We start from the raw sequence: 20,444 nt of genomic DNA on the forward strand, positions 1-20,444 counted from the left end.
CAATTTCTCGTAGAGTATTAGAGCATTTCTTGATGGTGGTAGTATCACCAGTCAAGTTTGAGGTTGAAATTTGAAGAAAATATCTTTCAATTTTGACCAACTCTAAATAGAGACAAATATTAGTTGCAAATCTGTATGTAGGGTCTATCCTGCGCACCTGTACCATTGTCGCCCTAAATTTAAAAAAATCAAAATAAATAAATAAATAAATAAAAATGCGACACTCCCACTGTCGCGCCAAATTGAAAAAAAAACCTCTCACGCAACATTCCCACTGTTGCGCGACATTAGTAGACATTAGTAATGGTGCAGTGTGTTGTAGTCAAAGTCAAAAAACTATTTGGACGGACGACATTAGTGTGTTGCAGTGTGTCGCGCCGCATCCGCATCCGAAATGACAAATTTACATTCACGGATGCGGCTAGATAGGTAATAACTCCAAATTTGTTTCCACCTAGAGTTAACTTTTCGTGAAATTCTGAATTGTGGAAGCAAATTTGGAGGTAATACTACCACCTAGAGATGCTCTTAAGACATTAGAAATTCAATTAGTTTGACTGCATGCATTTGCATAATGGTATAAGAGCATTTCCAATGGAGGTGTAAAAAAAAAACTCATTTCCAATAGAACTTGTAAACTGTAGTTAATAAACTAATAACTAATAGAGAAAATAAGGAATTTACTACCCGAATATAAGTTGTTAAAACACTCAAGTGTCGTCCAAATTTAAAATATATCCAAATGTCCCCTTTTAATTTTTAAGTGTTGATTTCTAATTTTTAAACTCTGAAATCACTCCAAAGGACGTCTAGGGACGGATGCAAGACTCAACAATAGTGGGCTACTAGTACTAATTCTCACTATTATTTATGAATTTTGAACAAGGGGGGTAATTCTCACTATTATTTATGAGGTTTTAACAAAGTTGGAGATGCTCTGTATGTGTGTTAAAAGCATAGTTCGGAATTTCGGAATTTTCAAAATTCCGACAAATTTAAAAACCGAAATTTATAAAATTTCGACTCTTGTTACATTTGAAATTTCAAATGATTTTGAAATTTCAAATATTTCAACTCTATATTCGAAATTCCGTTTTTTTAAAAAATTGAAATTCCGACGGAATTCCGGAGTTTCGTTCGGAATCACGAACTATGGTTGTTTTTTTTGTTTTTTTTTTTTTATATATATATAAAAGGACAAACCACTTCCAAAAATTTAGGAAGCGCTTCCTACAGAGTTTTCATCTACGGACAAGTGAATCAGAGACCTAGCCGTAGGTGGGTTCAAGCTAAAAAATGGGGGAGCTCTCCTTCCCCTACTAGCTAGTGCATGAGCAACAAAATTAGAGTCTCTACGAATAAAATGAAAATGACATGTAAGTGCATGAGCAACAAAATTAGAGTCTCACGAACTATGGTTAAAAGTAAAGCTTTATCACTTTTTTTAGTCCATGACATGTAAAATGAAATATGGCAATAAATCTGTATAGTTACGTGGAGCTTTCTTTCCCATTTGAGCCTATGGTCAACAAATTGTTGGCACAGACGTACAGTACATCAAAGGCACCAATCCACCACACCACCACAGCATCAATTATTTACTTATAGCAAAGCCCCCCACAGCATCAATTATTCAGTGACAGTAAAGTAAGTGATTCGTCACCATTCAGAAACCAGAAGAAATGGTACAGAAAACAAAGTGACCCGACCTCGTGTTATTACTGTCGGCACAAAAGGTTAAAGCATGTACCATCTCCATTTCCAAATTTTAAGAATGCCCAGAATGGTAAACTATGAAAAAGAGGTGCAGTTGTACTGTGGTCCTTTTGAATCATCTACTTTTTTTACCAGGCACCAAACTGTAGTTTTGGGCTTTGGGCTATTGCGGTGACAATGCTATATAATGCTACATTCGTAGCAGTGTTCTAAAAAACGTTGGGCGGTAGTGGGACAGTGGGAGAGTGCCTAGACGGGCTAGGCACTAGACGGTTTTTTTCAAATATATCTTATAATATATATAGTAATACACATCTATACTATAATAAATAAAGAAAATCATTTACTATAACTAAAAAAATAACCACAAATAAAAATATTTATTATAAAAATGCGTAATAGTTTACGAAAATCAACTTCATATAAAAATATATTCTTTTTTATAGTGATATATAATTTACATTGAGTTTTAGTCTTTTAAACTCATTCAAATCTAAAACATATATGGGTCTTTAATTTTCAACATTTAATCAATTCAAAAAAAAAAAAAAAAAAAAAAAAACTTGATTGGACCGCCTAATCGGTCTACCTAGCCCGCCTAATTAGTCCACCGATTTTTTAAACGACTTAGGCCTATGCAAGTCGGTTGGGCACCGCCTAGTGCCTAGAGACCTCCTAGGCGGCTGCCTAGACGGATTTTTAGAACAATGATTCGTAATTGGGTGAGGATGGACCGCACTTGGGTTTCAACGGTGTGGGTCTTATGGCGCTCTAGGCTCTAGCTTATATTCCAACTTTTTGGGCTTCGAGTATGGGCTAACGATCCGGTTAAATTTAACAAGTAGGCTCGAGTCAGTTTTCCCCGCCTTCAATCTAATGGGCTTGGGTCTGGTCTTATGCAGCCGAGACAAATTTTCATACATACCTGAGTACCTGACCTCCTATTCGAGTTTGGAAATTGGGTAATTTCTCAAACAAGACTCAATAATATTACATTGTCTCTAATCCGGAGTTCCAGACCATGACAACTTTTCAGCAACTATGTACGTCTATGCTAGCTACTTTACCCTGGAAATTTGGAACAATGCATCTCAAATGTACCTCCAATTAAATTTCAATGACTTCATCGGAAATGAACCAAATATAATCAAATATCTACTCAATTTATTTCGTCCTTGATATCACACCAGAATCCTCTCATTCATTAAAAGTTAGAATCAGCGAAAAAGAATGAAAAAATTCCATGTATAAATGCAATGCAAGTATGCAACTATATTTTCAATCGCATATTGTCACAAATTCACGATTAAGTATGAGCTGTTTTATCAATTACCAATTTCTCATTATCGACAACAGGGAGCCGAATTCCTAACTGTGACACTCAAAGTCACTACAAATTAAACTCTCCTTGATCATTGATCTCTAATTTATATATGCAGTTTAACACCTTACTAATTCGCATAGACACTGAAAAAGTGCTGTTTAAGTATAATTTAAGCTACCAGTTCAAATCAATGACATTTCTCCAATTAAAATTTGAGCACTTGACCTGATTGTAGAAGACAGACATAAAATCATACGGATGTACTACTATATGAATGGAACTAGACACTATTTTCCTGACACAACACTAGATAATGTATCAAATCAATCAAAAGACAAAAGGTTAACAATTCAAATTTCACAAAATGTTGGCATATATTCCTCGATAGCCAAAGATTCACCTCTTGTTAACTATCAGTTTCAGTTATCTCCATTTCCGTCGTCTTGACGCTCGTTAGTATTTAGACTAAAAGTAATACCTTGAACTGTACCAGATTCTCCAAACCCAACATGAACTGAAAAAGGGCCCACTGAAAAATCAGTAACAGGGGACAATAGTTTGTATGAAAATTCTGGGCCAGTCCCAGTCCTCAGTGCACACTCAAAAAGAGGACGAAGATCGTTGGCGGCGTCATTCTGGTTCATATTATCATCTCCAAAAGAAACATTCTGCACGACAAAATAGAGATACTCATTAAAAACAAAGGAATAAGAAGGCAAATACTAGCGGTAAAACATACAACAAATTCTTACAGCCAGGTGTAATTAATGACAGAAGGATATGTCCGATATGACAAACATTGAAAATATGATAGCACCAGCTGATCCTCAACAAAGAAGAATATTGTCGTATGTACACATAACTAACCTCAATTACAGTTGGAGGTTTTGGAGGCTGAACTCGTGCTGGTTTCACGATTAAACTATCCATAAGAATGGCCACTCCACCAGGTGGGCCTTCAATAAAAATGATAGCTCTTGCTGGGACACTATCCAGTTTGAACTGTCCCTGCATTACCGTCCATGCCTTAGTTGAAGCCTGCAAGCTTCAGAAACCATTACAAGTAAACAGCACAGCACAGTTGATAATCCTTTGATGCAAAAGCTTAAAAACTAAAGTCTCCGCGTGCTAATGGAATCAAATTATAAAAGCATAAAGGAAGCAAACTCCTTAGGTCAGCCACCAGACCACCCAGACCACATATTATGAAGGGCCAATACTGAAATATGTTTCTACAAATAGGACCAAAGTAGTAGAAAATGAAGTAATGCAGGTATACAGCTCTTGTCCATCCCATTTTTGAACCCACAAAGTTATCTGTACTAATGCGGTCATTTCGGAATTATTACAGACTGGACTAACCACAGCAGCGACCTCATAATCAACTTTTTCCTGCACCCTTCCAGTTATTTCTTGCTGAATTCCATGCCAAGTCTCGGTTCGGTTAGTTGTATAAGAAAAGTATTGGCCAGATACTGGAAGTATTTTAACAAATTTCTCTACTATAAATGGATTACCCTGACCTCTTCCGGACCAATGACTTAAACCATCATCAAACCGAGGGTTCAGTATGATATTTTCTTCCTCAATAGTACCACCACCCATTTGCAATCTCTACAAGTTTCAAAAGAAATAGTAAATTCAAGGCTGACATTCATCGCAAAACGAATTAAAGTCTACTTTCACTAATTTACCACGGCCGATAGCCCGATACACTAAACGTGCGGAGTAACAACTGTATGTAAAATAATGTGCTTATTGATTCATGCATCTTTCTCAAGTCCATTTCATACGCGAACATTTTTTTTCCCCAAAATTCAACTACTATAATGTCTACCTCTCCAAATCGCCATTCAAAATACAAAAACAGAACAACTTCTTTGTGAAAATTTTGGAAAGAAAAGAAACAGTTGAAATTCAATGGGAGTTAAACGGGGGATACCTGAAAATGCTGCTTCAGACACTTGGTGTTGTTTTGAGTTGTTGAGAAATGAGAAAGCATTCCTTTTTTTTTTTTTTTTATTGGCAAGCGAAGTTGTTAACCGAAGCCCTACGAGAGAAAGCATTCCTCATTTATAAAAGAGACCTTTATTGAATTCATTCTCACGTCTATCTTTTTTTATCTTTATCTTTTATCTTTATTATCTTTATCTTTTTATCTTTATCTTTATTATCTAATAAATTATCTTTATCTAATAAAACAGGGAAGTGTGGGGCCCGAAGGGCCCGATCCAACAGCTGCAATTCAGTTTCAACAAAATATGACCTGGCGAAAAGAGCGGCTCCCAGCTGGTATGTTGCTTCATTCCACAACATCTGGATCCATGCGACTCGGCTTTCTCGACTTTCTCGACTTTCTTATGCAAGAACACTTTCGACTTTCTTTATCGCCGCGATCATCATCTCCCATTTGGTATTTTTCTCTCTCGTTCGTTCTTACCTTTTCTTATCTGCCACGATCCTTTGTTTCCCTCTCGGTTCTTCCGGTTTTAGTTGAGGCGATTCGGCCATTTTTTTGCCTTTTTATTTTTTGTCTTTTTAGTTGGCACATTACTTAGTAGTAGTTTTAAAACTCCAAAGGAACAACCTTTTCCACCATTCCCCATCAACATAATCCATCGTGGGTAATGGGTAGAGTTTCGAGAAAGAAGGGGATGGACGGATGGTTATGGCCAAGTTGTAAAAACAAACAGAATGTGGTTTGGTCGCATGGGTTCTATGGTTAAGTACTTAAGTAATGGTGTGGTTGTTAACAATCATTGACTTGAATCATAACACGATCGTTGTATTCAAAATTGTTTGACAAAATGGCTTCTTCCTAAATGTTGAGTGGATGGAAAGCAAGTTGAAATGATTACCGCATTGCTATAATAGTTTATGTTAGGGTTGCTATCTTTTAAATTTTGTATGTATTATCTTGTGGTTTAGCTTTTGTACACAGGACTTGAGTTTCATAGAACATGCTATCTTTTATCTTTTTTCTTACTGGGACTTGAGCTTTTTGATAGCTATTAAGAAGTTTTTCCTCACTCACGACTCTATGAAACCGCTTACTCGTGCATCACTCCATTTGAGTGTGTTTGTGAATCGGGACTCGTAGGCTTAGGGATCTTGTGGAAACGGGAAAGTTCGGTTGGCGAGGTATTTTTTTTTTGTGTTTCATCCCTCCGAGCCTAAACCCTAAAAAAATATTCATCGCGATGTGTCACACCATTTAGTGTTTACTAAGAGTCTAAGACTTTAATACCTCGGCAATCCATAGCTTATTCTTGTCCACCGGGTAGTAGATTCCAATAGTTAAGAATGGTGTCATCTTGGAGGAATAGAAATCCTTACAGACTTGTATACCGGTCAAATATCTTGGGCAGATATCTCAGAAGATCCAATAACAACTATGTCATTAGAAGAAAAGTAGCATTGGTGGAGTATCAAGTCAAGTCAAACCGCCAACTTTATGCCACACTATGTATCACTTTCGGGTGCCTTGTTTTCGAAGTAAAGATTTCTAAAGATTTGGTGCATTACTAAATAAACAGATGGTGAGGGAGTTGTTCACACCTTCAACCAAGAAAACAAGTATAAAGTAGCATTACACACACACACGCCCACAAACGCACTCAACCACACCCAAAACAGGGCCGTGATCCCCCCGGGTCCCACACACACACCCTAAACAAAGACACAAAAAAAAAAAAAAAGAACAAAAGGAAAAAAAATAAAAGAAAAACTAAAGTGAAGCAAAGATTAATCGAAGCCACCTTCAAAAATAACAAGAGCATTACATTCGTGTACACGTCCAAGAAATCCTCAATGTGTAAGAGTAACTATAACATAGCCATTTTATGTTATGCTTTTCACTTCTATCACTATCAAGTATCGCTAGATAAAGCATGTTGGAATTGGTTTGATAGGTTAGACATCATACAACACTACAAGAACAAAGCTATTAAACCGCGACGCTAACAAGAATGAAAGACGGTCCGAAAGGTGGAATCTCTTGTGGTCGTTAAGTCAACCCACATAAAAAAGTACTTGCAATGAACTTAACATATGTCTCGTGCAAGCATAAACAACAAAAATAGATGAGAAGGCTAGAGTAGGTGCTCTTTAATAGGTACTCCCTCTTTTATGAATGGTTTCTTGCCAAATCCATCCACAACTGCGGTGCAAAATGGGTTTAAATCTACAAAGAATCCACTTAAGGACAATCAAGCCTCAATGTTTGCCTATTAAGTGACCTCTACATAAACTTTCGGTTGGAGACTCACTTAATCTAATTCTATGTTATTCGATTGTAAAGCTTCTTTGGACCCTATGAAAAGATGTCATGCTTATATCAGAACTTCTAAATCTTAGCATCCGGTATTGGATCCAATCCCTTGTTCAAGGTTCATGTCTTGAGAGGGGGTCTATAGTCGGACTAAAACGGCTTTGGTACCATGCATGGCCTTTGCACTAAGTCACGAGTAACCGATAGGAGTACATATGAGTATAGGACTACCATCGTTAGCGTTGATCTGATCACAATCCAGGAAGTCACGATGAAATGTTAGGATCCTAGGTTAAGTATTTAGCATTCTCGCTCCTTTGACTATTTGGGCTTTTGAGGAATGACGAGTATTGGCTGGTTAATAAACACATAAAAGCACCTAAACTTTTCAAAATCAAAAGATCAGCAAGAAATAAGAGCACTACAATGTACAATCCTCGAAAAGAATAATGTAAGAGATTGTTATAAGTCAAAACTTCCGAATTTGACTTATATTAAACCTAACTGAATAGTGTAGCCACTATTTTGATATCGTATATACACATCAAAGAACAAGTACTATAGTGAGAACTTACTTGTATGCTTGCTCCAATTGGCCACGCCAACAGCAAGCTCTGAATTGCTGCTTTCAGATAGAATAATCACGCTTTTAAATATCCCGCCATAAAGTAGTCTCCACTCTAATGCAAGATCCGATCTCCATGACCAATAGTCGGGGGCCTACCCAATTCCAATGTGAACGTTAAATAAGGAATCAAAGCTCTTTTTGTGTTGCTTTATGGAGGAGTTTTTCCTTCTACAACTATTATTATGAGGGGATTGACAGATTAATTGGTACATGTGAGCAAAGATCCGGGTCGGGTCCAATCCGGAGGTCAGCGGTCATTTATGATAAGTTCTTTGAGCTGCTTTGCATTATTGCTCCCGCCATGTCTCCAAAGATGATATAGAACCATTGCAAGGTACCTAATGAAAGAAAAATTACATTATCAACACTCAACACATAAAAAAATTACGACACTATAAATACCGGATATACTCACTACATTATGTTTTAGTTAAAAACTCGTCAATGCAAGAGTCGCACGAAAAACCAAATATAGTGTCGACTAGACTTGACTTAATGTGTTTTGTAGATCAAATATAGTGTCAACTTGACTTGTCGAATTTAATGTGTCGACAAGAAACTATGAAGTGCACCTTTGACGAATGTGTTTTGTATTTTTCAGAGCTTTTCGATATCAAAACAATGGGGCCTGGGCCGACTTTCTATGGTTCCATGGTAACGCATTTCAAGATTCGCCATCGCCCATTGCAAAGTCCAAACTTCCATTTTTGCTGCTTTTATCTTTTTATATTTCTGGATCGCATGGATAAGGGTAAACGCCCAATGGACCCTTCTAAGGATCAATCAAACAAGAAAAACAAATTTTTGTTCCGGTCCAAGATAAACTCTTCCTCCAACCACCTACTCCTCAACGACGCCGCCCCGTGTAATCCTATCACCGGCTCCAATAAATGCTTATGTTGTCCGTTCATTATCATTTCTTTTGAACCGCTTATTTGGTTTATATAGCTTCCGACGCTTAACCAATTCTCAACAAAGGGAAACGCCCTTTGGACCCTTTTAAGCAAAGCAACAAAGAAATAGCCCCCCAAGATAGGCTCAATCTTCAACCGCCTCTTGGCTTTTCGGTATTTCTTGCTTCTGACTATTGTATTTATTTCCCCACTTACGTTCTTTTTGTTTATTACCATTTACTGCTTTATTCATATCCTTCTGGTCCACATTTTTTTAAAAATTATGACTACCATTTACTGCTTTATTCATATCTAATTTATTCCTCTTTCTCCCCATCCGTCTACTTAAGAGAACAACCCCTTTCTCCGACAAAGAGGTAGAACTAACAAAAGCAATACTAGGACAGCGTGCTCGAAGGGAAAGAGAAAGGATCACTAAAGAGAAAGGCATTTCAAACTTCGCCAACCGAGGTGTACAAGCACTCACGCGTCCTGTCATTAGCCACCAGCTGATAGGTTCAGCATTAAATGCCTCTCCTTCACTTCCACGAACTCCATCTAAATCTAACGGGCGGCGAGCACAAAGTACTACAGTTACACCTCATGCGACACCATGCAGACGCCTTTCTTCTTCTGAGTCTCTTCAGAAATCTCTATCGTTCCTTAATCCTGTCAGGTTGTTTACGCTCCCCGAAGAACATGTCGCATCAAGTGCCCATGTTGATTCAATAAATCAAAACAATGAGATCTTCGGTTAACGCAGACTCACCAAAATGCAAAAGGTTAGTAATGGGTTCAATGCACCTTTCTCTTGGTTCTTCCCGGTTTACATTTAAAAAAAAAAACTATAATATTCTTCTACATTCTTTGCGGTCTTAAGCCGCATGTCTACTACCTCATCATTAGTCCATACAATACCACTTTTCGTCAAATGCAGCTTCAACTTCTCGTGATCATCATCAACCTAGGAAATTCACGGTATACTTCTTCACATTTATTAAAACAAGAATACAAAAAATTAGCTCCTTTGTCTAAATAATTCTTTCCTCATACAGACCACAACCATTTGGAGATCCCGCGACGCGATCGCGGAGGATATTCACCGTAATGGTTTTGACCGGCCCATTTTCGCTAATAATGCCGACATCGCTGATGATGAAGACGGTTCGACAATATTCTCGCCGACCGTCACGATTGAACAAAGGAAGACACTCCTTAGGGAGAATGGATGTTCAATGCCCATTTTGTAATGCACTCCATTGGATGGATGAACGGCTAACCAAATCATCATTATCACATCCTCGATTTGGGACTTGCTGTTTGCAAGGGAAAGTCAAATTGCCTCCACTACGACCATTACCACCAACTCTTAAAGCTCTATATGATGGAAATGATCGCAAGTCAAAGTCATTTCGCAAGTACATGAGGCAATACAATCAAGCTTTTGCATTTACGAGCCTTGGAGGAAACGAGCGTGTGTTTACTGGACGAGGTCCACGGCCTTTTACTATCCATGGTCAGCTGCGTCATAGGACTGGAGCTCTAATTCCTGACTCTGGGCGGCATCCAACTTACTCTCAACTTTACATATATGATCCCAGTCTTTGCATTGAGTTACGTCAACTTCAGAATCGGGTTTGAACACGATGTTCTTAAAATCATTCATGAAACTATGCTCCAGTATAATCATTTCTCTGCTATTTTCCGTCATGCATACGATGTTCTTAGATCTGCCTCTCTTGACCATGGTGATAACTTCAACATCCCTGCGTATTTGCATTACAGTGCTACTAGAGACAGACGTCGTTACAATTTGCCAACCGCAGATGAGATTGCTGTCATTTTACCTGGGGATGGCAGCGAACGGGGAAGCATGCGAGATATTGTCATCTATCTTAAAGGAGGGCAAGAATTCATGCAAATCAGTGAATGTCATCCAGCTTACTTGCCTTTGCATTATGTGCTAATGTTTCCTTCAGGAGATCTTGGGTGGTCACCTGATATGAGACGTTCAAACAGTTTAACTGCAGCAGCCACTAATGACCGATTGACACAGATGGATTTCTATTCTTATCGGTTGTTTGAACATACGGAGAATATTACGCAATCTTATGAGGGCACAAACCATTCCAAGAGTTTGTGGTTGATGGGTGTGGCGATGGATGAACAAAACAAAATGAGATATTACAGGGCAACAACAAGACAAGCCGGGGCGAACTTTATCAAGGTATCATCGATGTCGCAATTGAAGCTTTCAACCCAAACCAAATAGGAAGACGAAAGTGGTCTTACCAAAGATCTCAGGTCGGGCAGCCCAAGGCACATGTTCGAAATTTTTCAAGATTCCATGGCCATCACAGCGTTACAATAAGCATCCTGATATATTTCTCACTATGACTGCAAACCCACACTGGGAGGAAGTTATTGATGCATTGTCTACGCACCAAACCGCAACTCATCGGCCCGAGGTGGTGGCCCGTGGTCTTTGAACTAAAGCGAAGGGCCTTGATGAAGGAAATTAAAAAAAGGTGTGCTTGGTAATGCAGTTGCACATGTCTACACCATTGAGTTTCAAAAACGGGTTGCCACATATGCATGCACTTATATATCTTCAACATTTCGACAAGATCCGCGTACACTTTCGGGTTGATCGCGATTGTATGTGCAGAGTTTCTCGATCCGTAGTTTAACCTCGATTTGTTTGGACCGCCCTCACATGTATGGTTCATGGTCCATGTGGACTAAAAATCCTAACTCTCCGTGCATGGTAAATGGTCAATGCAAGCATCACTACCCCGTGACTTTTGCGATGTTACCACCATGGATAAAGATGGATATCCTATCTACCGCCGTCGCGGACAATGGTAGATCATATATTAATGAGAGGGCATACGGTTGATAATAGGGATGTTGTTCCTTATAATCCTTATCTTTCTAAAATGTTCAACCGCCACATTAATGTCGGTTTGTCTTTGGGATCCGTTGTGTTAAATACATTCACAAGTATATATTTAAAGGGCATGACAGGACAACAATGGTGTACAGTGACTTGGATGAGATCCAACAATACTTGGATGCGAGATACATTGGACCCCCTGAAGCTGTTTGGAGGTTGTTAAGTTTCCATCTGCACGAGGAGATTCCCACAGTTGTACGCTTGGCACTTCATCTCCCTGGAATGCACCACGTAGTTTATAAAGCAGACGAATCAGTAAATGATATACTATCAAGAGCTAAGCGTCAGAAGTCAACTTTGACTGCCTTCTTTGAGTGTTGTGCATCAAATCCAAGAGCAAGCAACCTCACTTATCAAGAGTTCCCGGAATACTACGTCTGGAACAAACAATCACAGACTTGGACATACAGAAGACAAGAAGGAAGATTTGCTATTGGTAGAATGTATTTTGCCAGTCCTAACTCCGGTGAGCGATTTTACTTGCGCTTACTTCTCACGGTTGTAAAAGGACCCCATTCATTTGATGATCTGAAGAGGATTGGAAATGGTCCTCCACTTCCAACTTTCAAAGATGCCTGTGTTGCACGCGGACTTCCTCGAGGATGACGTTGAATGGGTGCAATGTCTACAAAGAGGTCGCAATTATGCAACCGGATATCATCTTCGCCGACTATTTTGTGTTATTCTCGCAGAGTGCAATCCTTTGCAACCCCATACACCGCGGGCATGATTTACGGAAAAATATATGTGATGACCTTCCACACAAGCTTCGCGACACTATTCAACATTCAAGAACCTACCCTTCTTTGAAGTGCAAGATTACGGTTTATTTCTCTTAAATGAGATTCTAATAGAGTCGGGTAAATCACTAGCTAATTTCCTCCGATGCCGATGCCTCTGTTAACTACCGGATGGAACTTAGCATTTGTAAATCGTCTCATATATGACCAACGGCAATTTCAGTTTGACCCTCAAAATGAAAAAGCACATAGCAAATGTGGTACTCCTTAATGCAGAGCAAGAATTCTCGTGATAAAGCAGTTGATAGATTCGGTTTCCAAAGATGAAGGGAAGCTATTTTTTTAATGGAGCAAATGAACGAAGGCAAAACTTTTGTCTACAACACAATCGCTGCTACGTGTCGTCTTTGAGGGCATATTGTTATTATGGTTGCTTCATCGGAATAGCTTCATTTCTTGTGTGGTCGTGATGGTCACTCAACTTTTCGTGATCCCAATAGATATTCTTGATACCTCGCTTTTGGGGTTCAAGAAGAATTCAATACATGCCGAATTATTCAGGGGAAGCTAAACTTATTATTTGGGATGAAGTCCCAATGCAAAACAAGTTACGTGTGGAGGCAGTTGATCGGACACTCCCCAGGGATACTCGCGACAATAATAAACCTTTCGGTGGAATAACAGTGGTGCTTGGTGGTGATTTCCGTCAATGTCTTCCAGTTATACCCAAAGGGGTTCGGGAACAGATTGTGGGTGCTTCCTTGCGCTCTTCCTTCCACTGGAATCACATTCATGTTCTAACTCTTTTGAGAACATGCGATTGGAAAATGGAAACTCAAGCAAATATTGCGTTTGCAAGTTTCTTAATGGAGGTACCAAACTTTGCATTTTCCTTTCTACTATTTTCCTTCATTCTAATATTCATTTGCATCCTTCTGTGTACTATTTTTATTCGTACTAATATCATTACTATTTTCTCCTTGCCACGCTTTAGATAGGAACCGACCCAAAGCGAGACAGGTTGAACTACCTCCTCCACAATTCGACGATGTGCAAATCTTCAAGATCTTATTTCTACTACATATCCTCGGCTTTGATCAAGCTTCCATTGTTACACTGAATATTTAATCGAGCGCACAATTTTATCGACGCGAATGATGATGTCAACGACATTAATGCAATCGCTTTAAATATGTTCCTGTGGGAAAGCACTCTCTTTCTAGCTGCGGACAAGATGATGACGAGGATGCAACCAATCCAGCCAATATTAATCAATACCCAAATGAGTACCTAAACTCACTTGACCCAAACCGGTTCGCCACCGCTTTCGCCTCAACCTTAAAGTTGGTTGTCCTATAATGTTGTTGCGAAATATTGCTCCCAAAGATGGATTATGCAATGGAACCCGCTTTGATGGTGGTCCAATGTCACCACATGTTCTTTTGCAAGAATTTTAACCGGGTGAAAAGGCGGGTGATCATGCATTTATTCCAAGGATATCTTTGTCGCCGCCTTCTTCGATTTTCCTTTCCATATGACAAGAAGACAATTTCCTCAGATGCGTGTTGCTTATTCAATGACTATAAATAAGTCACAAGGACAATCGATTGAAATATGTGGAATTGACCTTCGTGATTTTGAAGTTTTCAGTCATGGTCAATTATATGTTGCCCTATCAAGGTGCACTTCTTCGCATTTAATCAGATTCTCGCTCCCTCCAAATTCGGAAATCATACCCCAAACTTTGTATACCCGTAAGTCTTACTATAATTCGTAAGTTCTTTTCCCATTTACTTTTGAGTAGTTTCTCATTTATTTCATGGTCATCAAATTTATATATTTGTATTGGCTCGACTTGGTTAATGTGCTTCATTCTATTTATGTAGTTAGGACTTGGAGTGTATTTCCATTTTGTCCGTTTCGTGGTTTGGAGACTTATCCGGTGTATTCCTTCCTTTTCTATGTTGAAGTGCCCTTTTTATGTTCTTGACTTATCGTTCTTATTTGTCATTCTTTTATTATTGCAGGTTTGATCAGTGCAAGATTTTTGAGCAAAAAATGGAATTTTGGGAGCCTTTCTCATTAGGAAATTTTCCTTTTTGGAGATTTATGGTTTTTTCATCGAGTGACCAAGTTTTGAATTCTCGGATGATGGAATTTTTTTATTTTTGGTACTTGAAACTTTTATGCCGTTAGGAATCAATATGTAGTTTGATAATCGCTAGGAGTCAATATGTAGTTTGTTTATTTCTCGTTGTTTCTACTTTTCTCGATGGAGATTATGATATCCCAAGGTTCGCTTTGATTTTTTTTTTTTTTGGTGCGGTGAATTTATGATTCCGAAGTTACCGTGTTTTCATCCAAATAATGAGGTTTTCCTTGATATGCCTAAAGCATAATACTAGCATCCGATGTGATTTCATAAGCTTTACAGGACTTGAGCTTTTACAGGAGGCTTGTGAGTTGTGTCATGCCTAGGAGAAGAAAATCGGGATAGCTATTAAGAAGTTTTTCCTCACTCACAGCTCTATGAAACCGCTACTCGTGCATCACTCCATTTGAGTGTTTTCACTTAATCGGGACTTGTAGAAGCTAGGGATCTTGTGGAAACGGGGAAAGTTTGGTTGGTCTGAGGTTTTTTTTTTTGTGTTTCATCCCTCTCGAGCCAAGCTAGGGACTTCCCGTAGAGATTTCCTTTTTGTTTTATTAGATAGATTGGTGAATGCTATGTTCTGCTCTGGGAATTGTTTAAGGGAATGCTTAATGGGCTTACACTTTGTCTGGCCATTGCATTTTCCATACTTCGGCAAGTATGCTCTTTCCATATACCCACATTTCATGGTTTCCATTTTCTTTTTCCCTTTTTAAGCATCACTTTTTAGTGCTACCAACACAATAATTTAACTGCTCTGTGCTTCTGTTTGACTGCGGGTGCAGGTTACTGGTTCCATCCATCGAGAGGTTGCAAATTGCTGCCGGTAATTACCATTTATATATTGACTTTTCTCCCTTCTTATATACCCCTTGGTTTCTTTTTCTGTGATACATATCTGTTGGGTGGATGAGACATCTATTGTTCTTCCTTACCAACTATCTTAGTGGTACCATAATATTTTTTCTGAATTTTCTTTGAAAACTAAGGTCTCATCGTCAATGCAAAAGATTGTCCATTTATTATCTTTTCTGTGCGACTCTTGCATTGACGAGTTTTTTAACTAAAAACATAATGTAGTGAGTAGATCTGGTATTTATAGTGTCTGTAATTTTTTTATGTGCTGAGTGTTGATAATGTAATTTTTCTTTCATTAGGTACCTTGCAATGGTTCTATATCATGCTGGAGACATGGCAGGAGCAATAATGCAGCAGCTCAAAGAACTTATCATAAATGACCGCAGCCTCGGATTGGACCAGCCAGATACTGCTCACATGTACCAATTAATCTGTCAATCCCCTCATAATAATAGTTGTAGAAGGGAAAACTCCTCCATAAAGCAGCACACAAAGAGCTTTCAGATTCCTTATTTAACGTTCACATTGGAATTGGGTAGGCCCCGGGCGACTATTGGTCATGGAGATCGGATACTGCATTAGAGTGGAGACTACTTTATGGCAGGATATTTAAAACTGTGATTATTCTATCTGAGCAGAGCAATTCAGAGCTTGCTGTTGAGCGTGGCCAATTGGAGCAAGCATACAAGTAAGTTCTCACTATAGTACTTGTTCTTTGATGTGTATATACAGTATCAAAATAGTGGCTACACTATTCAGTTAGGTTTAATATAAGTCAAATTCTGGGAAGTTTTGACTTATAACAATCTCTTACATTATTCTTTCAGGATTGTACATTGTAGTGCTCTTATTTCTTGCTGATCTTTTGATTTTGAAAAGTTTAGGTGCTTTTATGTGTTTATTAACCAGCCAATACTCGTCATTCCTCAAAAGCCCAAATAGTCAAAGGAGCAGAATGCTAAATACTTAACCTAGGATCCTAACATTTCATCGTGACTTCCTCGTTGACAGGACTGTATCAACGCTAACCTGATGGTAGTCCTATACTCATATGTACTCCTATCAGTACTACGTGACTTAGTGCAAAGGCCATGCATGGTACCAAGCCGTTTTAGTCCAGCCTATAGACCCCCCTCTCAAGACATGAACCTTGAACAAGGGATTGGATCCAATACCAGATGCTAAGATTTAGAAGTTACAGTATAAGCATGACATCTTTTCATAGGGTCCAAAGAAGCTTTACAATCGAATAACATAGAATTAGATTAAGTGAGTCTCCAACTGAAAGTTTATGTAGAGGTCACTTAATAGGCAAACATTGAGGCTTGATTGTCCTTAAGTGGATTGCTGTAGATTTAAACCCATTTTGCACACAGTTGTGGAGGGATTTGGCAAGAAACTGCATTCATAAAAGAGGGAGTACCTATTAAAGAGCACCTACTCCTAGCCTTCTCATCTATTTTTGTTGTTTATGCTTGCCTGAGACATATGTTAAGTTCATTGCAAGTACTTTTTTATGTGGGTTGACTTAACGACCACAAGAGATTCCACCTTTCAGACCGTCTTTCATTCTTGTTAGCGTGCGGTTTAATAGCCTGTTTACTGTAGTGCTGTATGATGTCTAACCTATCAAACCAATTCCAACATGCTTTACTGCTGATACTTGATAGTGATAGAAGTGAAAAGCATAACATAAAATGGCTATGTTATAGTTACTCTTACACATTGAGGATTTCTTGGACGTGTACCTGAATGTAATGCTACTGTTATTTTTTCGAAGGTGGCTTCAGTGTACTGCTTCACTTTAGTTTTTTCTTTTATTTTTTTCCTTTTGTTCTTTTTCTTTTTTTTGCTGTGTGCTGTTTAGGGTGTGTGTGTGGGACTGTGGGGGGGATCTGGGCCTGTTTTGGGTGTGGTTGAGTGCGTTTGTGGGCGTGTGTGTGTGTAATGCTACTTTATACTTGTTTTCTTGGCTGAAGGTGTGAACAACTCCCTCACCATCTGTTTATTTAGTAATGCACCAAATCTTTAGAAATCTTTACTTCTCGAAAACAAGGCACCTGAGTGATACATAGTGTGGCATACAATGCCAGCTCATTTTCAGGTCAGTTACAAGGAAAATGGCCCCGCCAAAAACAGCCTAATTCTCTGCAGTTCTGATGTTTTCTATGTTCCCCGACGCTTTTTGGGGGACTTCAAAGATCTGGTTGGTCTGGTGGGAAATTTAGAGATCCATCACAAGTTTGCCATACCCATGTTCTTTTTGGCCATGGATTCACCGCCTCACTTTGACTCCGTGTTCAATAAAATGATCTATCGGACAGATATTCCTTCCAAAAACTCTTCAAGCATTTATTCGCTCTAGCACCCGCTGTGCATCCATGGAGTGTGGCTAATGAGCCTGATTTCATAAAGCTGGTTAGAATCATGGCAGAAGGTGACCCTTTCAGATTATTGTTGGCTTGTGTATGTGTGTCACTGAATAACTGGTTTCATTGTTACAGCTATGGCAATATGGCTCTCTTCTATCCTGGTCTAAACCAAACGGAGCTCGCTTCTACGGCATATGCCCCGTGACATTGCTCCTACAAAGTTTATCATGTGGTCCTGATCATCCTGACGTGGCTGCAACTTTCATAAATGTAGCTATGATGTACAAGGACATAGGAAAGATGAATACAGCTCTTCGTTATTTGCAAGAAGCCTTAAAAAGAATGAGCCTTCTTGGTGAGGAGCATATTCAGACCGCTGTATGCAATCATGCTTTGGCCATGCTATCAGCATATTTATGGTTTTTTTAATCAAGTGACTGAAGTTTTGAATTCTTGGATGCTGGAATTTTCTTTATTTATGGTTTTGGCACTTTGTTTATGTAGTCCGAGAAAAATGAGCTTCGTGATGAGAAGCAAAGGCTGAAAGCAGAGAAAGAGAAGCTGGAACAGCAAGTTAAAGCCATGACTTCTCAGCCAAGCTTCATGCCTCACCCTTCTGCCATTCCAACTGCATTTGCTCCTCAAGCTCAAGCACCTGGCAACAAGCTGATGCCATTCATCGGCTACCCTGGAGTTTCCATGTGGCAATTCATGCCACCTGCAGCAGTTGATACCTCACAGGATCATGTTCTTTGCCCTCGGGTTGCTTAAAATGGCATTCTTCAATGACTATGTTAATTGTTATCTGTGTGACTGTTAATTGTTGACTATGTTAATTGTTTAAAGTCAAATACTTGATTAGTGGATGATGACTGCTATTAAAAATGGTTGAACTCCTATTTTAGTTTTTGGGTTTATGTGGATCATTTGTAAATGCTAATAAGGAGATTTTGACTTCCGTTATTGGGTATTGACATCTTTTGGAATTTTTCAGCAAAAAAGGACATCTTTTGGAACCATCTACAACTAATTTGTTACTGAGTGGTTTTGGAGTAGGCGAGTAGTCTGATACTCAGATGTGTTGCTCCCTTTCTATCTCTGTTTTAGGAGCATCTTCATTTGTATATTTTGGCATAGAGCAGTCTGACATATGCCCCTACAGATCACAAAGTTTCGTGATAAACTTCACTTCACAAACATCGAGAAATGTTTTTATTCCCATATGAACATTATTTTGCTTCACATAACCTTTTGCTGCTTGGTACATAACCTTTTGTTGTTTGTGATGACTTGGTACATAGTTCATGAACAATGGAGATCAAGTAATAATGGCAGTGAATGCATATGCATTTGAATTTGCTAAACCGAATATGTAAACCTTCTTTGACGGTCTTACGTTGTCTCACGCCAAAGCCTTTAAAAACATGATTTTATAAGATTGCAAAGAGCATCTACAGTCCGGACTCCAAACAACGAGAATCAAATAGAATGTAAACGTATTATGAAACACCTAAACCAAAACATTTTATTCAAAAAGCAATTGCACCTTATCACATTTAGGAACCGATCACTCAAGTCACCTCGCTTATTCTTCTTTTTCTTTCGATAATCAAGTTACCAAGTAATGTTTTGGTGTAAATATGTACATGGGCATGCAAAGGTACTAGGTAGCGGCGCGTTGAAGGCATGACGAAGTTGTTGATTACCCGTCCGCACGGCACGGGCAAACCCTAGTTAATCATACAACGCAATGCTTCGACTTCCTAAACCTGTTATGCATGCCTCCTTATCTTCCCAAGAAAACAACTCCCCATGCATGCCTCCTTATCTTCCCAAGAAAACAACTCCCCAGTGTTTTGAACGAAACAAGGCGCAACTTTCAAGTTCCTAATTTATACGTACTTCAGAATTTAGAAATCAAAAGCGTAGGCAACATCACAACAGTGCTTAGGACTTGGGAGCAATTTTGGGCTCATATCAAGTTGCCCAATGGGCTTAACCAGCCTTTGACTGATGGGTTTGTTTTTTTATATTTTCTTACAGAATTGATTGATGGATTATTTGGTGTGGTTAGCAAACGCATTTGGATTGTAAGCTAATGGCTCCAATTCTGTAGGCATAATTTAGTGTTGATTTTTGGTATAAAAAAGAAAAATAAGGGTTAAGTAGTATTACCCCTCACTAGATAAGCTAATTACAGTAATTAGGATTTTCCCACTAGATCGGGAAATTAGAGTCTACTCTAAGTAGGCACAAAAAAATAGACTTGAGTTGACTATGTTTTTTTTTTGTGTATTGGGGGAGATCCTAATTTCTAATCTAGTGGGGTAATACTCAACCCAAAAAAGAAACTAATGCTTTTAAAGGGGACATTTCAGGTTATACTTGTTTTGTAATCAACTTTTCTTTTCGAGTAAAAGTAAGAAAAAAAAAGCAACAAGTTCATTAGAAATGCTGGATTAAGATTTAAGACGTAACATTGGAGCTCCAAATTGGTTTTGCAGCGTAAATTATTCGGGACAACGTCACCAAGAG

The 20,444-nt window shown here is 38.7% G+C and overlaps 2 protein-coding genes and 2 long non-coding RNA genes across 4 annotated transcripts; 3 read left to right on the plus strand and 1 right to left on the minus strand.

Moving 5' to 3' along the window:
* Positions 1-3,347: 3,347 nt before the first annotated feature.
* LOC147491197 (endo-1,4-beta-xylanase 1-like) lies at positions 3,348-5,140 on the minus strand. Its single transcript, XM_086566060.1, has 3 exons — positions 4,983-5,140; positions 3,908-4,654; positions 3,348-3,708 (listed from the first exon to the last, which is right to left on the minus strand). The coding sequence occupies exons 2-3, from the start codon at positions 4,052-4,054 to the stop codon at positions 3,460-3,462; spliced, it is 396 nt and encodes a 131-aa protein (XP_086422186.1). The 5' UTR covers positions 4,055-4,654; positions 4,983-5,140; the 3' UTR covers positions 3,348-3,459.
* A 4,915-nt stretch (positions 5,141-10,055) lies between these two features.
* On the plus strand, positions 10,056-11,103 carry LOC147491198 (uncharacterized). The gene is made up of 2 exons (XM_086567201.1): positions 10,056-10,466; positions 10,513-11,103. The coding sequence occupies exons 1-2, from the start codon at positions 10,056-10,058 to the stop codon at positions 11,101-11,103; spliced, it is 1,002 nt and encodes a 333-aa protein (XP_086423327.1).
* A 4,112-nt stretch (positions 11,104-15,215) lies between these two features.
* Positions 15,216-18,247, plus strand: LOC147491199 (uncharacterized). The gene is made up of 3 exons (XR_015200143.1): positions 15,216-15,505; positions 15,837-16,225; positions 17,631-18,247. It is a non-coding gene; the product is annotated as an uncharacterized LOC147491199 (long non-coding RNA).
* Positions 18,248-18,255: 8 nt separating this feature from the next.
* On the plus strand, positions 18,256-18,806 carry LOC147491200 (uncharacterized). Its single transcript, XR_015200144.1, has 2 exons — positions 18,256-18,287; positions 18,414-18,806. It is a non-coding gene; the product is annotated as an uncharacterized LOC147491200 (long non-coding RNA).
* Positions 18,807-20,444: the final 1,638 nt, after the last annotated feature.

Source organism: Coptis chinensis, chromosome 6 (assembly GCF_015680905.1).
Source record: "Coptis chinensis isolate HL-2020 chromosome 6, ASM1568090v1, whole genome shotgun sequence".
Lineage (NCBI taxonomy): Eukaryota > Viridiplantae > Streptophyta > Magnoliopsida > Ranunculales > Ranunculaceae > Coptis > Coptis chinensis.